Genomic DNA, 27,686 nt, shown 5'->3' with positions numbered 1-27,686 from the left:
TGTATGTTATATATTGTTTTGGCCCTCTGGTTTATTGAGTTTCACTTTCCGCACTAAGGGGTATTTCACTTGAAATTCCCAATTTTTTCCTCTGCTGGCTACCGTATTTAGACCGCCATTTAATCACCATGCACGAATATTGTCACAAATAGTTTTCATTTTTGCCTCCCAAGCTTAAATTAGTTTTTTTTAATATCACCTGTTTTAGTGGTAATATTCTGAGAAATAACTGATTTAATACTAATTATTATAAATTAAATTTATATAGCGCCTTTCAAACCCTAGGACGCTTTACAATGTGGGCAGGAACATAGAAGACAAAGGAACTTAATCCAAAATAACACAAGGAGACAAGCAAACAAACAAGAGGGGGGGGGGGGGGGGTCACAGGCAGTAGGCAGGTTGAAGAGGTGAGTCGGGGGGAGAGAGTTCCGGGGGGGGGGGGGGGAGGGGGCTGCCACACTGAAGGCTCGGTTGAAATAGGTTCGGAGCCTGGGGCCTCATTACAGAAACCTCCTAACTCTGAAATCCTATCCTATCTTAAGATAGGAAGGCATTTAGGGGTTTTGGTATTACAGAAGGAGGTTTCCTAACGTAAGAAAACCTATCTTATCTTAAGATAGGAATTTGGCCATTACAGAACTATCCTAAGTTAGGAATTTCTAAAGTTAGGATCCTTAAGTTAGGTGGCCATACACCCTGTCCTAAATTCAAAATAACTGTCAATAACTGAAAAAAATGGCAGCAGCACTGCTAGTAGGTCTGTATGACAATGAAGACGAGGAACATCACAACAGAAATGTAATGGCTGAGAGGCTACTGAGACCGCATAATGCGTTTCCCGCAGAACTAACTACGCCTTAACTACAACAAAAATTTAATTGTGAATATTATACAAAACTATAACATATTCTAAACATAATTAATTTTCTGTGTATATATCAGGCTGCAGGGCAACAGTCTGACAGCCTGCATGAAAATAAGCATAAATGGTCCACCTCTTCATAGCGGTTTCACAGCCATGTATTTCAACCTCATGGAGGTCACCATCAACAGTCTCTGTTAACGTTAAACGTAACGTGGTCTATCAATCTCGTGCACATTCTGAGTGCAGAAACAGACATAACCTGACGATTGCCGATCTAAAAATCGGATTGACAGAACAGTTAGGATTTCCTAAGTTAAGATAAGATAGGAGGCCAAAGATAAGATAGGAAACGGCCAACAGGTTAGGGACTCCGTCTGTAATAGGAAGTTAGGATTTTTCTTATCTTTGAGTCCCTAACTTAAGTTAGGAGGAGCAGTTAGGATTTTTTCTGTAATGAGGCCCCAGTGCGGGGGGTAGAGAGCAGGCCGTAAGGCAATCATAGGGACGTCCATGCGGGAGCAGCCAATAGCGATCTTGCCTTCATTGCCTTAACCCAATCAGGTTATTTCTGGTGTCTGTGGTCAGTGTTTGAGTGTCTGTATGTGCATCCCTAGCGAAGATGCAGTGACTCCAAAGGGACACAGACAAACACAACTGGCCCACCGCCATGGAACAGGTCAAGAGCAAAGCAGAGAAGACCAACCCAGAGGCCACGGCAAATTGGTTCTCACTGCTTTTCTTCATGTAAGTCAAAAACAATGTTTGAATTGGAAATAGGATCAATATGTTCGGAGTTTGTTCAGAATATTATGTCATATAACATGTTCATGTATTAAATTCAGGATATATGCGTGCATGTTACAGACAACAAAATAATGGCCATAGGTCGTAAACAAGTGCATATGGATGTATACGATAACTGGGGGGGGGGGGGGGGGAGCAACCACCATAGCTACCATGACACTCACATGTGACGTGGATTCAGGCCCATTGAAAAAGAATAGGCCAAATAAAGGTAGGCCTGTCACATGTTTAGAGACGTTATTGTAAAACTACTGCGTAATACTGAGTACCTATTACTGAGTAATACTGCATTCTGGTGTGGGACTTGGTTTAAGGAATGAGTTTAGTTTTTTGAGGAGGTCTGCTTAAAAAATATGAAAAATATGATTGTTGTTTTGATAATCCACAATTAGAGGTGGCAGTTATGCACTCTGCACGCTTCTGTAGTTGAAATTGATTGAAATGCATTGAATTAAATGTTGTTCTCCTTAGCACAAAAAAATCAGAGAAATGCTTCCATTCATAATGCATGGGTTTACATTTCGTTCTGTGCTTTAAGAAGAAAAGTCGGACAATCGTTCTCTGCTACACGATTCAATAGATTCATTTCCGTGAGCATGAGCACGAAATCGCGTGATACCAGGTTGCTCCATAATCATCCAGATACACGCAACCAGTTTGACTATATATTCTATGTACACATACAATACAGTCTTTATTGTTTTATCCGTATTAGCTCCTTTCCTTAGTGCGCGATTGAGAATGTGTTGGCCTGACCCGTTCCGTCACGTCTTAACTTTTAAAAATGGTCAGAAAACTGCATGGTTTAATTAATCTTAATTAATCCAAACTAATCTCCGTAGTGCTCTGTGTGTATGTATGTGATATATGGACTTATAAAACAGGCAATGTTTTAACTTTCACTGTTACATTAACTAGTTAACCTTAACATATAAGGCAGTATAAGTAAAAGTGAGACTGAAGGGGGCTCCTCTCTTCTTTGTGGCCGTCATAAAGCCCTCCCTTTCTCTTCTTATCAGGATGGGGTTTGCAAGATAAAGAGAGGTTCACAGCTTTAGGGGTCAATTTGGAGTCAGTTAAGCAAAGATTAATCTCAGTGGTGCAGAAGATGTAGATGAGTAATACATGTGGATGTCACTCAGAATGTAGGTAGGAATGTAAGTAGGTTGTGCTTTTTCCACACTTATTTCATTCGGAAAGATAATGCTTATGCTTCCTTTAAACCTACTGTAAATGTATCCCATAATAACAGCATGCAGTTTGCTAGCAACAACTGAAATGCATATAGGTGAACTCCAAAGCAATGTTATCAATACAAAAAGCATTGTTTGATAATGGCATACGCATGTTACATGTCTAAAAATATATACTAAACACATTTACATTAGAAATTAGCGTTGAGGGCCAATGTATATGTGGTGATACTCTGAGAAACGTAGTTCCCTTAGTTCGACAATACTAAATTATTATTTGTTCGTTTCTTAGTAGGAAGGTGAGAGACTATCAAGATAAAAAATCGGTTGAATCTGGAAGTGCCATCGGAGTTGCACAACGTAACCCTAACCCTAAATGTTGATGTTATTACTATTTATGTTGCGGGAATAGATTGAGTTATAACATGCCTTCCATTTAACGTCTTACCTTGACCTGACTAAATGTTTAGTGGTGCATTTATTTGATTGTAAAACTGAAACATATATATTGTTCACAAAACCAAGTGAAATTGATTACGATTGATACCATACTGAAATTTCTGTTAAAAAATATGGGTTGCATCTTGATGTGACGTCGTCCAGACAGCTGTCCTGCAACCAGTATTTTAAATGTTTGTTGGACATTAATTGAACAAAGCTTGTATATAATTTACACTTACTCTAGTTTGATTTATTCAACTTTTTTTTTTTTTTTTTTTTTTTTACTTTTTACATGTTTCCCAGCTGCTTAAGGGACTTCCCTGACTGTTTCCTTTTCTCTATTTTGTAAATCTAATTGTATGGTTTTTTTAAGATGCCGAAGCATTGGGTGTACAGTTGTTACCTTGTAAAATGTGTATGCTAACATAAAAGACCACACTGGATTGTACAAATCGGAAGCCAATAGGCTGCTATGATTTTAGTCTCTCTAAACTCTCTTCCATCGCCAGCTGGCTGAACCCCTTGTTTCGTATCGGTTACAAACGGTCCCTAGAAGGAGAGGACTTGGACGACGTTCTGCCGGAATACCGCTCAAGAATACTGGGGGAGACCTTGCAAAGGTGCGTGTGTGTGCGTAAAACTTTTTTAAAAATATTTAATAATTTACTACACATATTATTGTTATATTCAGCCCCAAACGAACAGTGATACCACAGGTATAAAAAGGTTAAGAAAAAAAAATACATTTGAAATAGGCCTATAGCTTTTTTGCTAAGAAAAGCACTTTCTAAACACTAACCATCTTGGTTCCAACTGCTAGCTGGGTGGAGGGATCTGGCACAGATCAATAAGACCTATCTAACCTAATTTAACAGATACTGGGATGAAAATTGCCTGAAGACTTCCAAATACCTGAAAGAACCAAGCTTATCCAAAGCCATCATCTGTTGCCACTGGAAATTATGTGCAGTGCTGGGCATCTTCACATTCATTGAGGTAATTTAAGCATTCAGGCCGACTCATCACAACTCATTACGCATGCAGGCAGATATTTAATCCAAATTTTGTCTACCAAACAGTTGGCTTGTTCATGTTTTATTTTACCCTGATAAACTTTTCTTTTTTGTTGATGCTCTCAAGTCTATATGTTATAAAAAATGGCTTATAGACTATGAACGTAAACAATGTGTTTAGAGAGTTCCAGGAACGAAGGTTATCCCCATGATTACGACCCAACTTTGTGTTCCTTTTGTATGAGCATTATAATGAACGATGTTGTATATGAAATGTGCCACACACCACAGTGTTATACCATAGGTGTACGGAAAGGCTAACCCTCTCTCGGACGAAAACTCAACGGCTTTCCAGAACTAGCTCCACAGATCTGCACATCTACACCCACCGTGACGTTATACTATGAGTGTCTGAGAAGCTTAACCCTCTCTTGGACACTGCAGTCAACCACTGCCAACTGTTTGGCAGAGACAGGAAAAATTTAGAATTTTACTCTTTTATCTCTAAGTTAGGGTCTATTAGTCTATAAGTTAAAGTGATAAAATGAAATAGATTACTATTTTGACAATCATATAAGAGATATTACCATGTTTTAAAAGAAAATAAAAATGTTTTTGAGTTCACTGGCTCTTTAAGTCTTCAGTGTAGTTCAACTGATTCACTTGAAACCCTAGCAAACTGCTTTCATTGATGGCAACAGATGGCTAGCAATGAAATCCAAATACACTCTTCTAGTGTTTTTTTCCCCTCCTAAATGTATAGGCTTTTCTCCCGACTCTAACCTTTACCTTACCCTCTGCTTGTGTACCTTCCAGTCCTCCTGTCACTGTGTGTTTATCTTTTGCACGCTTTTGAAGAGTTCATGATGATAAGAAAAAATATGATGATGATTTTTCTTTAGGTTGGTTGGGGGTCCCCCTTCTATGGGGGCCCCAAGCAGCCTCTATGTTAAGACCGCCACTGCATGTGATTGTGACAATCGACATTCAGTTGGAACTGGCGGATTTGCGTGGACGCGAAAGCATCTGCTGAATGTAACTTAATGGATCGTCTGGACGTAACCACTCTCTGTTCTCAGGGGGCGAACAAGCTGGTCCAGCCGGTGCTGCTGGGGTACCTGTTGCGCTACTTTGAGAGCTATGACCCCAACGACTTTCATGGTTTACAACTGGCATTCTGCTACGCCCTCGGCTTGTCCCTATGCACCCTTCTGGCGGTGTTGATAAATCACCTGTACTTACAATATGATAAGATGGGCATGAAGATACGGGTTGCCCTGAGTCACATGATCTACAAGAAGGTGAGCCTATTGGACGGGGCTGGGGGAGAGTGGTTGTGGCTTGAAATGGGGTGTAGTTTACCTACAGTTGACCAGGAATTCTGGAAGTGAGCTAAAGCTGTAGGTGACTTGAGAGTAGGCAAGCGGTTACGCAACATAAATTATTCATTAAACCTAAGAAGTACTTCTGAAGATTGAGAGAGATAGAGATTATTGGAGCTTTTGAAGTTCACTTCCTGGAACCATTGTGAACAGGGAGGGAAACAGAGATTTATATTTTTTAACGGGTCAGGGATTGATTGGGTAACTTATTTATGGTAAGACCCCGGAGTGTGTTAGGCATTAATGCTGTTCTTACCTCCTTCCAGGCCTTGTGTCTCAGCAACTCGGCCACAGGGAAAACGACCACGGGTCAGATCGTCAACCTTCTCTCCAACGACGTCAGCAAGTTTGACGAAGTACGTGAAATATCCACCAAACAGGATGGCTAGGCTGAGACGCTTGCTCAAAGTTGCTGAATGCAGTTCAATTTACTGACAAATGAACATGGCATTCATAGCTCATTTAATCCAGGGACAGGTATCATTGAGTGTGATCTACTAGCCCTCCTTTATGACATGTATCAAATTAATTCCCTGTGAAGTCTCTTTACTAAAAGCGTAGTTGCTAAATGCCCAAAAATAAGTGAGCCTCTTAAAGACTACACCCACTGATGATTGAATTTTTGAATTTGATCTAAATTTCTTTTCCCTTTTAAAGATGAGTCCTAGAGAACTGCATATGCAAATGAGTAATGTAAGCATTAAGCATACATAGTGCATTTTTAACAAATGTAACATGTATTTATTCACTCCTTTTTTGACCTACTCTTTTGTCCAACAGGTTCATTATATCATAGACCCTGACAAAAAAGTCACAACCTATGATGATCTTTCTTTTCCCTCACTCACAATTTAGCGGTCCTCTCCATCACCACAAAAGGGCTGCTCCTGATTGTTTCTTCTTTTACTCTCCAGTTTACTCATTACCTGAACTACCTGTGGATGGGGCCAATCCAGATAGCAGTTGTGGTCGCCCTACTGTGGGCAGAAATCGGGCCATCGTGTTTGGTTGGCATACTAGTCCCCATAATTCTGATGCCCCTGCAAACCCTGTTTGGGAGGCTGTTCTCCATGCTCAGGTAACTTGGATGCAGTTCAGCGACATCATGCAACGCATTCAAATGTGCAGCAGGGTTTCAGATGCTATTGAATCAAATACTTTGCTGTCAAATTAATCATTAATCATAAAGCACCTTTATTATTAAAGCTTTTGAAAAGTATCCAACTGAAAACCCCTCCCGCCAGACAAAGCCACTCCCCTAAACATGTGCCTAACTTGCTAGCTTTACCCTTTTGGGCTGAATCTAATGATTGGGCGACTTATTAGAGGCATGTCACAGCCACATGTAAAGGATTTATTTATTTTTTTGGACATTTTCAACAACTATGACCAAAGTATGCTTGTAAAATAAATTGCCTATCCTACCTTGAGCTTTTATGACATTGATTTTAGTGTATTACATCTGCATAGGCATTATGTTAAGTATTTTACCCATGATACATTGCAGGAGCAGGACAGCGGTGCTCACCGACAGCAGGATTCACACCATGAATGAAGTGGTGTCCGGCATCCGCATCATCAAGATGTATGCCTGGGAGAAGCCCTTTGCATCTCTGGTTTCACGGTTCAGAGGGTAAGGAGGGGTTTTAACCATTTAAATGGCCCCCAATCTTACCCCCCGGTGTGAATTTGTCCATTTGTGGTGTGTGTGTGTGTGTGTGTGTGTGTGTGTGTGTGTGTGTGTGTGTGTGTGTGTGTGTGTGTGTGTGTGTGTGTGTGTGTGTGTGTGTGTGTGTGTGTACTCCACCCAGATGTATGATGGGTAGACTTACACTTCAGCGGCGGATTGTACCAACTCTAGTAAGCTGGAGTTGGTAGCTTACTACTTAGGGTTAAGTTACCAACCAACATAATCCCTCCATCATATATTTAGCCCAACATATATGGTGTGCTAAGACAGTAGTGTGGAGTAAAGACGTGATGCTGTCTCTAAACCCCCCTGTCCCCCCGTAGGGAGGAGATTGCCAACGTGATGAAGAGCTCCATGCTGAGAGCCCTAAACCTGGCCTGCTTCTTTTCGGCCAGCAAGGTCATCATCTTCATCACCTTCGCCATCTACGTGCAGCTGGGCAACACCATCACGGCCAGCAGCGTCTTCGTTACTGTGTTGCTGTACAGTAACACAGCCACTAGTGTCACGCTCTACTTCCCCAGGGCCATTGAGCTTCTCTTTGAGAGTCTCGTGAGCGTGCAACGGATCCAGGTGAGGGGGAGCATCAGTATTTCCTCACCAGGTGGGGTGGTGATGGCCATTAGGAGCCTGACGAGTCTAAACACCTCTCAACGATTTCTTGGGGTGCTTCAAGCATGCTCACATGTAATCAAGATTCTGCCTACATTTTCCCAAACCTAAACGTATTTTCCTATAGTTTTGCCCTCTAATATATCGTCCTCCTGTTTGGCTTGTGGGTGCAGGAAGGGAACCGTGATATGTGATGTGTGATACTCCTTAGACAAGTGTAGTGAGTTTGTGAGTTTTCCATTGTGCATAATGCATGTCTCCTTACTCACGTTGTTTTTTTGTTTTTTTATGTACTTTGATTATTATTACTTGTGATATTATTATTGAATCTGTTTGTCTGTTTTATTTTTGGTAGACCTTCCTAATGCTGGAGGAATCGCCCAAGTGCAGCGATGTGGTCTGCCAGAAAAATAATGCCTCTGTGATCATCCAGGACCTCGTCTGCTACTGGGACAAGGTCAGCAAAACCTCTTGTGTTCCCTGGTGCTGGTCTGGAGGGAAGGGTTAAAGGTGCTGTAGGTATTGATTCCAGACTTGTAAAGAGAGCGAGGGAGCAGAGGAGGGCACGCTTTTGAAACCAAACTGACAAACGTCCCCCCCTCTCTCTGCTCCCTCCCTCCATACTTTTCTCCATCTTCTCAGATAGCTAGGCCATTTGTAAAAAATTACACTCAAATTATAGCTTTAGCTTACATCACCTTTCTAAGCATGTTTAAGCATATTTTAGGTAAAAGATGATATTTATTTAGTGCTTTGTTGATGATGGGTGAACAGTGAATGAAATGATGAATGAATAAAATATATTGAATGCAATTAATACATTTATATAACCAGTTTGTCACTGTTTACTCAGAATGAATAGACTTTTAAAAATTTTGCAATGATTGCCATAAATGTATTTCCCTGGAAACTGTTCTGGAAAACCTAGATTTTAAAAGGTTGCTTTTCAGGCATGGAAACAGAAAATTTCCAAATTTATCAAATGTCCTGGAAAAGGCAAGAACTTGCATGCAAAATTGGGAAATTCCGCCACACATTTCATGTTTTTTCTAAATTTTGTTTTTCCACCACAATTGCTTCCTGTTGCATGCTGACCATTTATACCATTGACAAGAGTGTGGGGTTAGCTCTTCAATTCAAGTTGCAGTTGTCTGTCGAAAGTCTCGGGCCTGATTGCAAAGCTTTTCAGGAGATACTCGCATGAGATTTAAGTGACACAAAAATATGTCACTGAATGAAACACTTACTTTTCGTCGTAATCGTTATTTTGCCAATAGTTGCTAATTTCAACTGATTGCAAAAGCTAAAGTTAACGTTGTGTATCACAGGACTGTCTGTCACTTGCCTCAATAATGAGGAATCATTTATAATATTTGAGCTACGTACATACACTAAAACACACCCTTTCCATCTGTTTATGTGTGGCCGCAATGATGGCGGGGTGGCTTCTGTCTAGCTTTTGGCAGTGTACTATATTTCAACGTCATCCATTTTGCACATGCATTAAACAATGCTGTCTCATAATATGTTATCAACCCTTAATCTTACAATCAGTGTATTTAAAATGATAGACTTTGGGTGGATCATCCTGCTCAGGACGGCATGGATTAAAACCAGTACCTTTGGGTCGGGAGGACCAGCCCTGTCCCCCATGTCTGTGGCTCGTTCACACAGCCACACTGATTGGTTGGTGCATTCACAAAATGAACGCACCCCACTATAATGTGTTTTTTAACAAAAGTACATCAAATGTTATCTAGGGATCTTCTGCGCATTGTGCTCTGGGAGTGAATCCAATCACTAAATGATGAAATGAAGGTGCTGACAAGTGCGTGTGCATCTGTGTGCTTTAACTCCCCTGTGCAGATCCAAGACACACCCTCACTCAAGAACATCTCATTGAATGTCACTTCGAAGCAGCTGGTGGTGGTGATTGGACCCGTGGGCGCCGGAAAGGTCAGGGGTCATCCATCCATTCAGACATTTGTGGAATTTCGAAATTTCGAATTTGTCTTTTTTTCCTTAAGAATTTATGATTTTTTCCTTTTTTAATTAGGTGCTGCATGCAGAGCTACACTATTGTTCTTCTTCAGGCTTTCTTGTTCTAACCAATCAACTCCTTGTACATTTCTTAAGCTAGAGACTTCATTGAAATTTCAAACTGTTCAGCCTTCTTTAGAATTGACTGCTCGTACTTTTCTAACCAAAATACTTTTTTTTTTTTTTTTACGTTTTTTAAATATTCTACTTTTCAAGCCCATGGCTGGGTGCGCTTCCGGTAGAAGCTAAATGCTAACGTACTTAAAAATTATATTTTTCACGTAGTGCTATCTACACAAACGAGATGTCATATGAAAGCTGAGACTCCACAGAGTCCAGCTCTATAATCATTATCATACTGTGATCTAATCTCATAAAACTATATGTGAAAGAATAACGTCAATACCACGACAAATGATGCCTTACCTGTGTTTGCTATCACGTCGTGTTTGATCGCATTACACCACCATTAAGAGATATCCCAGTGTTGGTGTGTGATTTAGAGTGTGATTTCACTGTGGCAGAAGGACGACAACATTTAAAAAGAAAAATTGTACCTGCTTAAGAACGCTATAACAATCCCCAACTCAAAATTCTGCCTTAATTTTGCTTGCCACGTTAGAGTGTTTGTCAAAAGGTTGTCAAGGAAAGGAAAGTGCATCCATGACAACTGTAACACCTGTCCTTCCCCCCCACCCTTCCCTCAGTCCTCCCTGCTGAGTGCCATCCTGGGGGAGCTTCCCCTTGACAAGGGGGTGCTCACGGTGAAGGGCCAGCTGACCTACGCCTGCCAGCAGCCCTGGGTGTTCCCCGGGACCATCCGCGGCAACATCCTGTTTGGCAAAGAGCTAGACCCTGCCAAGTACGAGAAGGTGCTGCGGGCCTGTGCCCTCAAGAGGGTGAGTGGTTCTGCCTACACCCTGACAACCTGGCTCAATGACATTTACATTGCATATATATTTATGATCAAGGATCAGGATATCCTTGATCCATAAATCCAGACCTCATGACTCACCCCATGCCATCTCCTGGATGAGGTTCACTCAGCTCTGTCTGCAGTCCATCTCCTGCCTCGACCTGCTCTTGCACTGCCCCATCCAGCGCCTCATCTAACTTCTCTTGCACTTCATCATGCTGCTCAGACCTGACTGGCTGGCTAGTAACACAACACTGACTTGCACTACAGGACTCACTGCATTTTCTGCAGGAAATAAATGTTTTAAGTTATTAAATATATAAACAAGGATACTAGACCAAGCAAAAACATAAACATCGCAAACAACATCATTTTCAGCGTTTCCCACAAAATTGTGTAAGACTATGGTGGGTGGACCTGGGACCCTCTAGGGGTTGTCCTGGGGCATGCTCCCCCGGAAGGAAATTGTGTACTTTTCAAAGTGAAGTTTTTCCTTTGAAATGTACCCTCAACGTACTGTAAAGCAGTCATGTAAGGCAGTCCCGTAAGAAGGCCTGAGGCGTCAGTGTGTTGGACTTTACATTGGTTTCAGCTAGTCTTCTTACATCCTGATACGTCTTACAGCCGTGTACAGAAGTGTGTATTTGTGTTCTGAAGTTATTTTCCACTTGCTCCAGGACATGGAGCTGCTGCCAGACGGGGACCTGACTCTGATCGGGGACCGGGGAGCCACACTCAGTGGGGGGCAGAAGGCTCGCGTCAACCTGGCCAGGTGAGTCGGATGCTCACCTCACCTGAACCCTGGAGAGGTGAACCCAGAGGACGGAGCTAAAAGGACTATACCATCCTGGATGTTCAAACCACTGTAACCGTCTCCCCTGGCTTCACTAAAACATCTGTTACCGATAGGGATGAAACGGTTGCCGGTTTTACAATAAACCGTGGTAAAATTCCTGATGGTCATTATTACTGTGTTAGATTGAATTATCATTAAAACCTTGATAATGATTGACCCATGGTTTACCGTTTCACCTAATATAAAATAAAAAAAACTGCATTGCCATAGACAGGGTTGACTGCTATAGTACTGGGGCTGGTTGCACCAATTGGTCTTCACTAAGCTTAGTCTTAGTAAAGACTTAGTTGGTCTTTCTTAAGACCTGTCTTTAAATTCCATTGTACACTGGTTGCACCAACGGAATTTACGACAGAATTTAAGCAATGCGCGTTCATATGAACGCGCATGGAACTGAGAATGGAACGTACGTTGCTATGATACACCATTATTAACGGTGATTCATTCATTCATTCTATTCACCTTATTCCAGGCTAAACAATGCGCGCTGCCATGATGACCAGTCCGGTTTCCCATTTCCAGTTAGATGCGAGAATACTCTTCTGACCGCTCGATTAGTTCACTGTCGTCATAGATATCTATCGGCTTCGTCCTGTCCCGTACTACTCTCTTTCGGTATATTAGACGCGCTATTGTTTGCTTATAGCCTACTAACGTTTTAAGCAAATCTTTTCTTTGATTGTAACTATAGAGACTTTACAGACTATTGACTTGACGCCTGCCACTGACATTTACACCTGCCACCGACATTTACACCTGCCACTGACTAGGCTTAATATTTACGCCCGGTCTTAACAAGAGAACAGCTGAAGCCTAGATGGTGTAACTGGCATAACTATCAGATCAGACATAGAACGTTGAGTTAAGACCGACTTAGCTTACAACCGTAAGCCATGTTGGTGCAACCGGCCCCTGTAGTATTGCAGGGTTGACTGCTTTAGTACTGTTACTGAATGATTAACTGCTATAATACTGTAGTACCACATGGTGGACTGATATAGTACTGTAGAATCAAATGTTTAACTGCTATAGTACTGTAGTACCACAGTATCTGTTTCTGTATTCACTTTAAATTGTTGGATTAAAGCAACTGCTAAATGGTATAGTATGTTTTGTGTGTGTGTGTGTGTGTGTGTGTGTCTCAGAGCTGTGTACCAGGATGCTGACGTCTATCTCCTTGACGACCCTCTCAGTGCCGTGGACGCCGAGGTCGGGAGGCACCTGTTTGAAAAGTAAACGACCACTGACACATTATTTTTTTTGGAGATTCTCTTTTTATTCAGAAAGGCAGACCTCCATCACATACATCACTTCACACTTACATTAACTCAGTTTGTCAAGGATACAATGATGATGTACATACTGCCCTTCTGGAGTTTTCTCCCACGAACCCAAACCATTCCAGGTGGAAGCAATAACACAAAAACAACAAGACCGGGGAGCGCACCCCTACATGTAATCAATAAAAATAAAAGAGGGTAGGTTCACACAAATCACAAGTATAGTCAGATAAAATCAGATCTGATTGGTTTTACATACTCAGTCCATTTGGTCCAGATCCTATAAAAATTTTCTTTCTCCACTTTGAGGGAAAAAGAAATCTTCTCCATAACATAAATCTCATAAACAATTTCGATCCATTCGTCGTTGGTGGGAGGTTCCACTTTTAACCATTTCCTAGTGACACATTTCTTACTTGCTGCCAACAGTATGGTCAGCAGTTTTTTGTCTTTTATGTTCCATGTTTCAAACATTATATTGCCCAAGAACATAGTTTCACATTTTAATGGAATGTTCACATTAAATATATTTTCAATATGTTTGTGGATCTCTTCCCAGTAAGATTCTATTACTTGACAGTCCCAAAAAATATGGAAGTGGTTGGCTCCATTAGACCCACAGAGTCTCCAACAAGCATCCCCGCTACCCTGATGACGCTTCTGAATGGGTGTGATAAAAAATATTGTTATACTTTTCCAACAGAACTGACACATTATTAATAATTATCAAATAAGAAATGAGAATCCTTCACTTCCTGTCGGACGATAGGTTTGTTGCTGGGTGGGGGGAGGGAGAAGAAAGTCCTGGATAGGAATTTAAGCACATCCAATCCTGCAGTACAAAGGCTTTAGCAACACAATGGACACATTTGTTGTCCTTAATCTGCTAGCAACTCTCTGCCTCAACAACCTTTGGATATACTTCAAAGTTCCTGAGGAATATTGTGTTTTATTGCCAGGTACACATTCTGCACTAGCCTGCTTCTACCAGTATATCTTGCGAGGTCTTTTCACGCCTTAACAGACAAGACCTCTGGCCAATCGATTAATGTAATGTCCCCAGTGGAGCAAGAAAATAAATGGGGCTCTTCTTGTGCGAGGAGACGGCTGAGGGATCGCTTTTAACTCACTTTATTTGATAAAGGTTTTGGTCTATTGTCTATGAAACAAAAGGAGAGGAATTGTGTATAACACGCACAGAGCGTCTCTAAGTATAATATCTACGATACGCCGCCCAAGAGATTCTGTCTTCTAAAAGTCCAAGTCGTGCTTATATAGACAGGTAAAGGTAGGCTTCTTCTACAACGTTTAAACCTGCTCACTTCATCTGTGTGTCCGTTGTTGCCCCCTCTTGACTATGTGCAAGTGTTGCAGCTTTACTGCATGTGCTCGGTGCTGCCCCCTTGTGACTATGTGAGGATATTACCTCTTAACTTGTATGTGCTCGGTGCTGCTCCCTGTGGCTATGTGAGGATATTACCTCTTAACTATTATATGTGCTCGGTGCTGCTCCCTGTGGCTATGTGAGGATATTACGGCTGAAATATGTCACAGTTAAATCTTACTTCCTATGAACACTGTACTTCAGTTAACCAGTTAACGGCGCTAAAAGAAGATGAATCTGAATCTGAAGAAATATCTGAAGCACGTAATTGAAATGGAAATCGCTCCCATGAGGCATGTTAAGAAGCCTCGCCCACTTGCTCATTAAGAAATCACTCCATTTCAGGCATTTTGGCTTGAGAGGAGAGATTGTTACGATTATTTGAGGGGAGGCTCTCGCCTTTACCTGGTAGCCAAAATACAACTTAGGTGCTGTGTGGAGGAAGTAGTGGCTTTGAATCCACTCTTGTTCAGAGTGCTGCATTGGGCAGCGTTGTGTAGTCAAAAGGAGGACACGATTTTAAGTGTTTAATATTGTGGGTCGCAATGGATGGCAAGCATTTTGGTCAGACAAGAGCATATTGACCAACCAATTGATCAATTGAATTGTGCAGAGGGTGTCAGCCCTAGATTCCATCCTATTTTATGCACAATTGAAACAAAAGTAAACTAATTCAGACACTCACACACTTGTATGTGTGTGTGTGTGTGTGTCCTCTCCAGGTGTATCTGTGGTATTCTGAAGGACAAGCCCAGGATCCTGGTCACCCATCAGCTGCAGTACCTGAAAGCTGCCGACCAAATCCTGGTTCTCAAGGAGGTCTGTACGTCCCCCTCCTCCTCCATCCAATCACAGAGCAGTCTACATGTCATGTTCGCTCATGCATGGCAAAATCAGACCAATAACACACAGCGCTTAACTTACTCTGTCCTTCAACCCCAACCCTTTGAGAAGGGGTGGGGGAAAAAATTACTCTGCAATTTAGGACAAGTAGGACGAATCCAATCAGTGATACAACTTTCTATTTCTGTTCAGCCACATATTGCTTGTTATTTAAAGTCTTTTAACAGACATTAAACAAAACTGAACTAGACCAAATAGCATTTTGGTTTTATGTTTCCATTCAAAGCAGAGATGTATAGTAACGAAGTAGAAGTAGTACTTCACTACTGTACTTAAGTACTAAAATGCTGTATCTGTACTTTACTGGAGTATTATTTTGTTCTCCTACTTCCACTTTTACTTCACTAAATATATTTGATTAGTTTATTACTTTTACTCCAATACATTTTTCATGTGCTGAATCGTTACTCGTTACAATTATAAAAATGTTATCCCATTGATTTCTGTTGGAAGACTCATTGCTTGTTGGCCGGAAACGGAAAGGGGGGCTGTTTACGTTTGGTTGTAGTCTATTCGTTCGGTTCTCTGTCTCAACAGTAGGGCTAGAACCAAGTGAAAAGACTACAACCAAACGTAAACAGCCCCCCTTTCCATTTCCGGCCAACGAGCAATGGAAAGAAAGAGTCTTCCAACAGAAATCAATGGGATTTACAAAATGCGATAAAATAGCAATAAAACACGACAGAAACTGTATTTCACTACGATGCTTGGTTTGGATGAACACCACTAACCACCTGGTGAGTTGCACATTTCTGAAAACGAATGTTTAGGGTTGTTTTAAGGACAGGTTTGTGCATGCACGTCGCCAGCCATTCTGAACCAGGCAGGGGCAATTCTAAATGAGCCAAATACCCGAGACCAATAGTCAAAATTTTGGTGTCAACCACTCTATTTCATCCTAGACAAATCAGAAAGGGGGCTCAATGTTCAAAATACCGGAATTGTCCTTTAACATACCCATGTTTGTCACTTTGCCGTTTTCTTGGAATACCCCTCTGGCCTTTGAGATGTTTTAGTTGTTTGTTTTTACATAAACACTTGTATGTGGCCTTTGACAGCTTTAAGACAGCTCTGTATTGTATTCCTGTCCTTGTACTGCTGCTACAGCCAAAGCTATTGTGTGTCCTTCAGTTTAAATATTTGAAATAATATAAACAATATGATATTCAAACTTTTGACTGCTTTCTTTAATATAAACATAACACAATACTTTTACTTTTACTTTCAGTACTTGAGTAGTACATTTTAAAATAAACTACTTGCAATACTTAAGTACAAAACATTTTGAATACTTTAGTACTTCCACTTAAGTGGGGTGTTTAAAGAACACTCTACTTCTACTCAAGTCACTTTTTTGATACAGTACTTTTACTCAAGTCTAGGTCTCTAGTACTTTATACATCTCTGATTCAAAGTAAGAAAAGTAAAAACTTGATTAATTTTGTTATTTGACCTGAAACCCAGATAGTGCTATTGTTGGTGTTACGTATGTAAAATGTGAAACGTTAGCCAAACCCTGCGGTTTGTCCATCTCAGGGTAATGTGGTGGCCAAGGGGGGGTACACAGAGCTGCAAAAGTCTGGACTGGACTTCACCTCTCTGCTGAAAGACGAGGACGAAGAGGAGCAGCAGGCGATGTCGGAGGAGTTGACTCGCAGCCGGACCGTCTCCAACACCTCCGCGCCCATGGTCAACTATGAAGCAGACCAGATGCTGGTGGGACTCTGGCGCTAACACTTTCGATGTCGCAACACTGTCTCTTTGATGCTAACACTGTATAGCTTGATGCTAACGCTGTTTGTCTCTAATGCTTACACTTCTTCTCTTTCATGCTAACACTGTCCGTCACTCAGATGCTAACACGGTTTGTCTCTGATAAAACTGTTTAGAAAGTAGTTTAGCTGCTACATTAGGGCCAATAGCTAAGCCGCTCCATTAGTAACAGTGATATTGTTTCATCTCTAAAGGCAGAACATACCCAAACAGCTGTGGAGGAGAGCCGTCTGCAGGGGACTATCGGGATGGGCATGTACTACAAGTACATACGCGCTGGAGCTAACATCCTTACTCTGCTGTTGCTCATTGTGGCCAACATAGCCGCTCATGTAAGCTAAATGCTCACTGCCAGCTGATGGCAAGCACATGCATTTTGTATTCCATCTCTTGAGTCCAAACGGCATCCAAAAAAGTCTTGAAACAACAACATCTTTAGGTGCCGAAAGCACATTCAGAATAGTTACTGTGTCTTACGTGAAGTTTCTGCATACATCATGAACCCAATCTAGCAGGCGTGTGCGCCGTCCATATGGGCAGGTGGGGCAGCGAACTACTTGTGATAGCATGCTCCCAAAAAATAGTTCCTCAGTAAATCATTGCTCCAAGTCTATTTTTAATCACATTAACTATCTATAGTTTCTGTAGGCTTTCTAACTATATTTGGTTTGTTGACATAAAATTTTGGACGATGGTGGTGATTCTAGTATAGTTGAATGTGTCATGCAATGTTGGGACAGGGCAGCTCAGCGATCGCTTTCCTCCGTATGTTTATCAAATAACCCTGCAGGCTTCAATAGGGATTTTGATCTGCACTAAAAGACGCCTATACGGTTGTAAAGTCTGCCCCATGGTCATATTCTAGAACTGTTTTAACTTGAATTATTCCGCCAGCATGTAGTAGTTAGGATGTTTTAATGTAGCACAAAGTATACATATAAATTGTGGGTGTGGTCATGCACCAGTAGTTTCTGCCCCACTGAAATTTAGGCTCACCGCACCCTACTGCAATCTAGTGAATGGGAGCAGAGTAGTCAGTCGGTGGTGATTTATCTGTAAAAACTATTTTTGTAATAACTACTTTTTTTGTAATGAAAAACAGGTGAAATACTTTGTTTGGTTATTTTTTTGTTTTTGTCTCTTCTTCCATCTAGGTGGCCTACGTCCTTCAGGACTGGTGGATGTCTCATTGGTAAATCTATAAGAATTCATGTTTTTATGTTTTATGTTTATTACTTCAGGTTTGACAGCTCACTTGAATAAAAGTATAGCATTTAAGAACTTGAGTACCTTAAAGATGAATCACAATCGATAGAAACTGGGATTGTAATTAGCCATATATTTGGATCTAGTCTATTTTGGATCTAGACAATCAGCATTACGGCATTACAAATAGGTTTGTGACCTTATTTTCACCAGGGTCGATAAGCAAAGCAGCCTGACGGGTTGCACCACCTCAATCCAAAAACACACCAACAACAACACCACCGAAGTGTTGGATATACCCTTTTACCTGGGAATCTATGGAGGTGAGGGGAAAAAAACATTTGGTTTTCAGAGCACAAACACAGCTCGCCTTAATGAGATGGATCACAATTGCTGTGATCCATCCCATTCACCAGTCAGGCTAGTCACTTAGCAGACACTTAAATTGGTTGAGTGACCCTAAATTAAGAGGAAAAGGCTGTCTCCCATCGGGAGAGAAACCATTAATAGGTCCTTTTCATAGTAGGTAAAACATAGGTGCAGCTCATGCCATAAATAATGGGTCACTTCAATTAAGGTACAGCAGTGCACCTCTATAGACACAAGCAGTCATTCCAGTCATTGACCATGACATAAATAAAACCGACCTAATGTTAAAAACACAAAGGGAAGTTACTTTACCCGTTCAAATCACAAGCTTTGAGATGCATCCATTGGTCCCAAGTGGTGTCCAGAAAATGTAAGGTTTCTAAAGACTGTGTATTTTATCATGAGTATGTTTTGAAGATCAAAGGGACACTGTATTGATAAAGCATATATTTCCCAAAAATATATTCGGTACCTCCAAACCTTTTTTTAAAACGCGCCTCCAGAAGTGTCTCAGGGTCATTGCAAAGCACTGTGCTGATGTGTTTTCAGGTCTGACTGTAGCCACGCTACTTTTTGGGCTTGTCAGGGCAATTCTCTTCTATTATGTGCTGGTGAAGAGCACGGAGACCCTGCACAAACGCATGTTCGACGCCATACTGCGCGCGCCCATGCACTTCTTCGACGTGAACCCCATTGGTAGGAATAAGTTGTTATTTGTTGTTATTATTCAAATCCAAATCGTGCAATGCATGTCTAATGATCTAATAATCTAATGATTATGCTGGTAAATATATATATTTATATATATATATATATTTCCTAAACCTAATGTATGTGCTTGTGTATGCAGGTGTGGTATAGATATATTAGGAAATATAGTGGTGATTCAATCCAAATTTGCTTTGGTGAAATACAAACAAATCAATCAATAAATAAAGAAAACCAAGGCTGGAGGAATGACAATTCTTTGTGTTTGACGGACATTTCGCAGAGAGTCTCGGACCAGATGTGTTTTTTTGCATTTGTTCTGTGTGGTTCAGGCAGGGTTCTGAACCGGTTCTCCAAGGACATCGGTGAGATGGACGTAGTTCTGCCCTGGATATTTGTGGACGCCTGCCAGGTGCTTTTTCACAATTGCCTTGGACACATTTAGTACAGCAATCAGAATCAAGTATTCAACGTCACTTGTGGTACAAAGATATAGAGTTTGGTAAATGAGGTTCAATGCAGTAAATTGATTGTCCGTGTTTTCTCCGGCAGAATTCCCTGCATATGGTCGGTGGGATCGCAGTGGTGGCATCAGTTGTTCCCTGGATCTTAATCCTAGTCATACCGCTCCTCATCATCTTTGTGTTCCTCCGCCGCTACTTCCTGAAGACCTACAGGGACATCAAGCGACTTGAGAGAACCAGTAAGCCCCCCTAACAGGCCTTGGGTTCATATCTTTATGCTTATGTTCTTCAGCAGTTCCCTTTTCATTTTCACAGCACTACCGCAGCTAGCACATGGTTTGCTAGTAAGACTAGCACACGGTTTGCTAGTAAGACTAGCGTCCAACTAGCTAAAACCTTTGCTGTCTATTTTGTCACTTGAAATATGCTGTGATTGGTTGAAAGAACACAAAGTTGGAGCCACAGGTGTTCCAAAATGGAACCCTTGACAACCTAGTGCCACGTGGTTTACCATAAAAGTATCAAGGCAAGGCAAGGCAAGGCAACTTTATTTATATAGCACTTTTCATACACAAGGCAGACTCAAAGTGCTTCACATATAAAAATTGTCATACAATAAAAGAAAATAATAGATAAGTAAAAAGTAAAATAGATAGAAAATAAAGGCAAAGTTTAAAAAAAAAACATTTTAGAAAGTGAGAAAATAAAGGCAAAGTTACTCATAAAATAAAAAATAGAAGCATTGTAGATTTAAGATTTAGTAGAAAGCTAAAGCAAACATAAAAGTCTTCAGTCTTGTTTTAAAAGCTGTCAGAGTTGGGGCAAGTCTTAAATCCTCAGGGAGTTTATTCCACCTATTTGTTGCATAGTAACTAAATCCTGCTTCCCCATGTTTCGTGTTGACTCTGGGGATAATTAACAGATTGGTCTCAGAGGATCTTAGTGGCCTAGAAGGCTTATGTACTGGAAGCATATCAGTTAAATATTTTGGGCCTAAACCATGTAGGGATTTATAGGTTAGCAACATGATTTTAAAATCAATTCTCTGACGTACAGGAAGCCAATGTAATGATTTAAGAATTGGTGTAATATGTTCACATTTTTTGGTCTTTGTTAGAACTCTAGCAGCAGCATTCTGAACAAGCTGTAGTTGCCTTAGAGTTTTTTTTGGGAGACCTGTAAGGAGACCATTGCAGTAATCAAGCTTGCTAGTGATAAAGGCATGTGTTTGTAAGTCTTCGGTAGACATGAGCCCTCTAAGTCTTGCTACGTTTTTAAGGTGATAATATGCAGATTTTGTAACTGATTTGTAACTGACTGTCGAAATGTAAATCTGAATCCACGATAACCCCTAGATTTCTGGCTTTGATTGAGGTTTTCAGGGACAGAGAGTGAAGGTGTTGGGTAACTTTAAGCCTTTCGGTTTTAGCACCAAATACATTATCTCGGTTTTGTTCTAATTTAGTTGAAGGAAATTTTGGCACATCCAGTCTTTGACTTGCTCAATGCACTGGCACAACAGATCTATGGGCTGATACATAGATTTGCGTGTCATCAGCATAGCAGTGATGGTCAATATTGTTATTTTGCATGATTTGCCATAGTGGGAGCATGTAGATGTTGAATAGAGAGGGTCCTAAGATCGAACCTTGTGGGACTCCACATGTCACGTTTGTTGATTCTGAAACAAAGTCGCCAATGGAAACAAAGTAGTTCCTATTTTGTAGGTAGGACCTGAAAGCCCCACCCAAATTTCTAATCTGTCCAAAAGTATTGTATGGTCTACAGTGTCAAATGCAGCACTGAGGTCTAGTAGCATTAGTATTGAGATTTTGCGTTGAGTCTGATTGAGTCTGTGTTAAGACGGATGTCGTTTACAACTTTAATAAGGGCAGTCTTGGTGCTGTGAAGGGGTCGAAATCCGGATTGGAAGGTGTCATAGCAACCAGTTGATGCCAGGAAGTCACTAAGTTGCTGGAGGACAACTTTCTCAATGATTTTACTTATGAAGGGTAAATTTGATATTGGTCTGTAGTTGTCAATAATAGAGGCATCTAGGCTCCGCTTTTTTAAAAGGGGTTTGATAACTGCAGTTTTTAAGGCTTTTGGGAAAGTCCCTGATTGGAGAGAGTTGTTAACTATTTGCAATATGTTTATTGCTAGGCAGTCAAAAACATTCTTAAAGTGGTTGGTAGGTAAAGTATCAAGGCAACAGGTGGATGGCTTCAGTTGTGTCACAGTTTCCACAAGAGTTTTAGAGTCTATGACATTAAAGCATGTCATTGCCATGTTACTTTTGCCTGAATAGGGTGGTAGTCCAACATTTTTGTTTAAAGTGGAGACATTGATGGCGCGTCTGATGCCTTCAATTTTATCAGTATAAAATGCTGCAAACTCATTGCATTTCTGAGTGGAATGAAGGTCAGGGGGAATTTGTGTTGGGGGCTTGGTCAGTCTGTCAACAGTTGCGAATAGGGTTTTGGCATTATTAGTATTGGTTTTAATGATATTGGAGAAAAATGTCACATGATGCGATCCTCCAAGAGGGGGTCTAACTGCCCTATGTGAGGTCAACTTCCTGCTCCCTGTGCTCCTTCCTGCAGCTCGAAGTCCCATGTTCTCCCACATGTCCTCCTCGCTTCAGGGCCTGTGGACCATCAGGGTCTTCAGAGCCGAGCAGCGCTACCAGGACATCTTTGACGCCCACCAGGACCTGCACTCAGGTGCCCCGCCCCTTTTCTATGATGCCATGTGATTACTGTACTATGTGTACTGTGCAAATGATGTGTATTAGACACATTGGAAATCAAACAAAAGCATTATGTTACCGCTGGGCCCAGCCCCATTTTGTGATGTCTCAACTTTTTTATTTCTTCTGTTATCAATTATGACCAAATTATAAAATGAATACTTACTGTGTTCCAGATTACTTTGTATCAACCCAAGGCTGTAATACAAACTTTACTTTTGCATTCAGAGACCTGGTACCTGTTACTGTGCACTACACGTTGGTTCGCCATGCGGCTGGACCTGTTGTGCGCCGTCTTTGTCACGGTCCTCACATTTGCCTGCATGTTGATCCGAGATGGTAAGAAAACTCTGCTTGTACTGCCTCCTGTTAACCGGGCTCAATACCACTTCTGAATGGCCATGGTCCGGGTTCAATACCCCTTCAGAACCTCAAGTGTTCAGGGTACAATACCCCTTCTGAACTGCCAGTGTTCCAGGTTCAAGACGATCCTTTTGGGATTGAGGTACCTCAACACAAAAGCAAACAAAGCCCATCAAATGAATGGCCTGAATGCTCTCAATGCTTTTGATTGGTGGCATAACGTGTCATGGTGTTGTTCCTCTGTTAGACCTTGGTGCAGGGGATGTGGGGCTGGCTTTGTCCTACGCCATCTCCATTGTGGGGATGTTCCAGTGGGGAGTCCGGCAGTCTGCTGAAGTGGAGAACTTGGTAATTCTGTGGTTAGGCTCACAAATCAGAGTGAGAGATTGGCGTGCACAAAGTTGGCACACAATAGTTAACTGTAAAAAATGTTTCAAATCAACACTGTGGAACGGTCATTGTAGCACTACACTGAGGTCCCCCTTTGCTTTATCCACTCACGCAAATTAGTTTTCTTCGATAGAAGATCTATGATAGAGGAAACAAGGCATAACTCCGCCCCTTTCAGTTTTCAGTTTCTTGCCTACGGTCTGTCCCGTCCCCCACAGAAGATCTGCTGTGACATATTTAAGGACTGCTCAATCCCAAATTAGTCTGGGGTCCACTTGGGTCAATTACCAATTAAGATGTGTTTGTGAGGTCCTGTATTGTAATGTTAATTTGGTGTAGCCATCCAGATACTTGTGATGTCGATATAAGTCGCTTGATTTTGAAACGGCCAACCAGCCTCACATATAATATTGGGGCCCTTTTTAAAACTAAACTGTCTCTCTTAAGATGACCTCAGTGGAGCGGGTGATGGAGTACACAGAGCTGGAGAGCGAAGCACCATGGGAAACCGAGAAGCGTCCCCCGCTTAATTGGCCGAGCCAAGGCCTGGTGACCTTCGACGGGGTCAACTTCTCCTACAGCGACGACGGGCCGGTGGTCCTCCGTAACGTGAACGCCTCATTCCTGCCCATGGAGAAGGTGGGACATCTTGGTTTGACTGCCGGCCACAACTCTGCAACATACAGGGATGACCCGGTTGAGATCTGTAGTGTGATTGGTTGTGCTCTGTGTGTGTCCTTCAGGTGGGAGTGGTGGGGAGAACCGGTGCTGGGAAGAGCTCCCTGGTGTCGGCCCTGTTCCGCCTGGTAGAACCCCAGGGGAAGATCTACGTCGACGGAATACTGACCTCTGAGCTCGGCCTCCACGACCTGCGCCAGAAGATGTCCATTATTCCTCAGGTACTCCTCCTCCTTCTCCTTCTGGGAGGAGATGGCTGGCTCATAACATGATTCTGGAGGGTCTGTTGCTGAGCTCTCCTCTGATTGGTTCCCCAGGATCCTGTGCTGTTCACCGACACCATGAGGAAGAACCTGGACCCTTTCAGCCAGCACTCTGATGAAGAGCTCTGGAACTCTCTGCAGGAGGTCAGTAGCCCTTCTACCCCTGCTCACACCGTTACCGCAAACGCTGTCTCCAGAACAGATACACTATGAACACACACATTGAAGGAAGTGATTCTGTGTTTTGAAGGAAGTGATACCGTGTGTTAAAGGAAGTGGTTCTGTGTGTTGAAGGAAGTGGTTCTGTGTTGAAGGAAGTGGTTTTGTGTGTTGAAGGAAGTGGCTCTGTGTTGAAGGAAGTGGTTCCGTGTGTTGAAGGAAGTAGTTCTGTGTGTTGAAGGAAGGGGTTCTGTGTGTTGAAGGAAGTGGTTCTGTGTGTTGAAGGAAGTGGTTCTGTATGTTCTCCGGGTGCAGGTTCAGCTGAAGTCTGTGGTGGAGGAGCTTCCCGCCAAGATGGAGACGCTTCTGGCTGAGTCAGGCTCCAACTTCAGCGTGGGCCAAAGGCAGCTGGTATGTCTGGCCAGAGCCATCCTGAGGAAGAACCGCATTCTCATCATCGATGAGGCCACGGCCAACGTCGACCCCAGGTACCGGCCACAGATGGAGTCTGCACTTGTAGTAGAGTGTTTGACCAGGGGGGGCTGCTGTTGCTCCGTGTTGATCTTCAAGTCTTAGGCTGTGTCTCAATTCAGGGGTTGCATCCTTCGAACCACTTACGTCACAGCGGCGCATTAAGGCTGTCCCATTTCGAAGGCTCCTTCAAATGCGGCCGAGATATGCAGCCTTCTTTTCCCGGATTTGAAGATCCACCGGGTGGATCCTTCACGGCCCAACGTATCCCAAGATTCATGGCGCGGAGAAGCGGCAGCTGCAGCGAATACATATTTAATGACAAAACTATGTAAAAACATTTTTTTTATATGAAAGTAAGGTTGGGACCATTTTAAATATGTAACTTTATTGTCAAAGTTCAATGACAATAACGCTAGCCATATAAACTAATTAACGTTACACCAACGTCCTCTCTTCCTCTTCACCCGCCGGCTCCGGCAGTGAATCTTCTCCCACTCTTCTCCCACTCAATAGATAAAACATAACAAATAAAATTATGATTTCTGGCTCCATATTTCTCCTCCGCTGTCCGATTTGAACCACAGATGTCAGGGTTGCTAGGAGACAGGAGCGGCGCGTGGTCATGCAAGGTAAAGGACGTTAGTGGCTTGTTACGCAATCTGGAAATGCTCTGTAGGCTAGACTGTCTCATTTAACAACGCTTGTTCGGCCTTCGGTGTGGCCTTCGCGGTCTATGAAGGCCACACCTTCATTGACCGCGTCCTTTGAAGGATGCAGCCCCTGGATTGGGACACAGCCTTAGTGTATTATTTTCTGCCATAGGACGGACGAGCTGATCCAGAGGACGATCCGGAAAAACTTCAGAGATTGCACGGTGCTCACCATCGCTCACAGGCTCAACACCATCATAGACAGTGACCGCATCATGGTAAGTGACCCTCTTCTCCTCTAGCAACCACACCATTAACTACTACTACTCCTGGCCACCTCGAGTCTTCAGCTAACTCCTACCCTTCTCTTCCTACCATTCACTTCCTTAAAACACTTCTCCTTCGTCCTTCCTAACTCTGCCCCCTTCCTCCCAACTGCATCTTTAGCTTCCCTGTCCTATTAGTTCCTCCTCACTTTCTTCACCCCTCCTCCCACTTCTCCTCACTCCTGCTTGTTCCTCCTAACTACTCCTCCTAATCCCCCTCCTGTCGAACCCTTACCTTACAGGAACTTAAGTCTACTGTACTGTACCAGCCATGCTGGTTTTAAGCTACGGTTCTTGACCAGTTACCATGAGTACCAACTGTGCGGTAAAGGTGAAGCTAGCGATTCTGAGGACCTTTGATTGGTGAACCGCAAACATCTTTGGAAATCCGCTTATCAAACACAACCTTGCAAGAAAACATAAGCATGTCTTGTGTCAAAAGTCTGAGTTGGGTTGACAAGAGGACAAAAGACCCTCAATGCCATCATGGCAGCTCTGCTTTAGTGTTCCTTACCTGTCATTACGGAGCAGTTTGACCTGAGAGACCACTGTGTGTCCAGGTGCTCGACGCGGGGGAGATCCAGGCTTACGACGCGCCCTACACCCTCCTGCAGGACCCTGAGGGCATCTTCTATAAAATGGTGCAGCAGACCGGACAGCAGGGGGCCGAGGACCTCTTGGCCCTCGCGAAGCAGGTGAGTCCTGGAGGTTCTCATTGAGACACTAATCAGACACTTCAAGTGAGTTCACTTCTAGTGCAAGTGAGGACGATCAAAGCACACAATACAAATTTGAGTGAAGACAAAAAGTGCAGCGTTACTAGTTATAGTATATATATTAGGGGTTCTGTGTTTACATTATTGCAATCAGTTGATTTTACTTTTTCAAATATATAAAATACATCATCTTATGCACACTTTATACCATAATTTGCCACACCGTCTTTCCTAGCATACTGAGCCTGGAGTAGATCAGGAAATGAGCTCCCCTATGTACTGAATCGAGAATCAATTTTAAATTTAGAATCAGTTTGAATTGAGAATCTATTTTTGAATTGAGTCGTGACCCAAGAATCCAAATCAAATAGTGACAACACTTAAGATTCATACTTATGTGTGAGATTTCACAGAGATTTCTAAATTGCGCAACACAAGTAAAACACTTTACAACTATCCAATAGGTGTGAGGCCGATGAGTTTTTGAATTGTTGTTAATCATACATCTGGGTGGACAGTATTGAGAAGTATTGAAAAAAGATTTTCCATATACTTCCAAATTCGCAGGTACAGACAGACAATGTAAACAACGACAAACAAGTGCATGTAAAAAGCATTGTTAAGTGTCTGAGCCTGATCTACAATATTGTACATGATACTCCAAAACTGAAAAAAATAAACTGCAGAGTTGGGCACAAGTATTGATACGGCAACAGAACGCTGGATTTTCCCAGGATTTCCCAGGAGACCCAGGATTATTCCTAGCCTGTCACCGCCTGCCTACGTACTTCCACTCAATTTTGATTTCCCTTTAGTACTACTCTCTGTGCAAATGAAATGAAGTACGAGAGTCTGGTAGGACCAGGCTAGATTATTCCTTCACAAGAATGCAAAAGAAACATTTCAAAATCTCTCCCCCTCTTGTTCCCCAGGCCTACGAGAACAGGAGTCACACCATCAACAAACACGGCAGCACCACCAACGGCAACGTGGTGTTCCACGGGACGGCCATGTAA

General features: G+C 42.2%; 1 protein-coding gene across 1 annotated transcript; it reads left to right on the top strand.

Moving 5' to 3' along the window:
- Positions 1-1,535: 1,535 nt before the first annotated feature.
- On the top strand, positions 1,536-27,686 carry LOC311369580 (ATP-binding cassette sub-family C member 4-like; the record flags this gene model as incomplete). Its single annotated transcript, XM_084487787.1, has 31 exons — positions 1,536-1,612; positions 3,816-3,926; positions 4,182-4,302; positions 5,399-5,620; positions 5,968-6,057; positions 6,616-6,779; positions 7,209-7,334; positions 7,715-7,964; positions 8,359-8,460; positions 9,870-9,959; positions 10,751-10,942; positions 11,637-11,731; positions 12,961-13,047; positions 15,202-15,298; positions 16,919-17,098; positions 17,350-17,487; positions 18,310-18,347; positions 18,575-18,684; positions 19,280-19,426; positions 19,771-19,850; positions 19,991-20,141; positions 22,506-22,625; positions 22,880-22,990; positions 23,262-23,362; positions 23,852-24,043; positions 24,148-24,303; positions 24,400-24,489; positions 24,820-24,992; positions 25,801-25,906; positions 26,515-26,649; positions 27,603-27,686. 31 exons carry the CDS (start codon positions 1,536-1,538, stop codon positions 27,684-27,686), a joined length of 3,936 nt encoding a protein of 1,311 aa, XP_084343913.1.

This window comes from Micromesistius poutassou (genome assembly GCF_964030765.1).
Source record: "Micromesistius poutassou genome assembly, chromosome: 24".
Lineage (NCBI taxonomy): Eukaryota > Metazoa > Chordata > Actinopteri > Gadiformes > Gadidae > Micromesistius > Micromesistius poutassou.
This window is presented reverse-complemented; position numbering and strand designations above follow the sequence as displayed.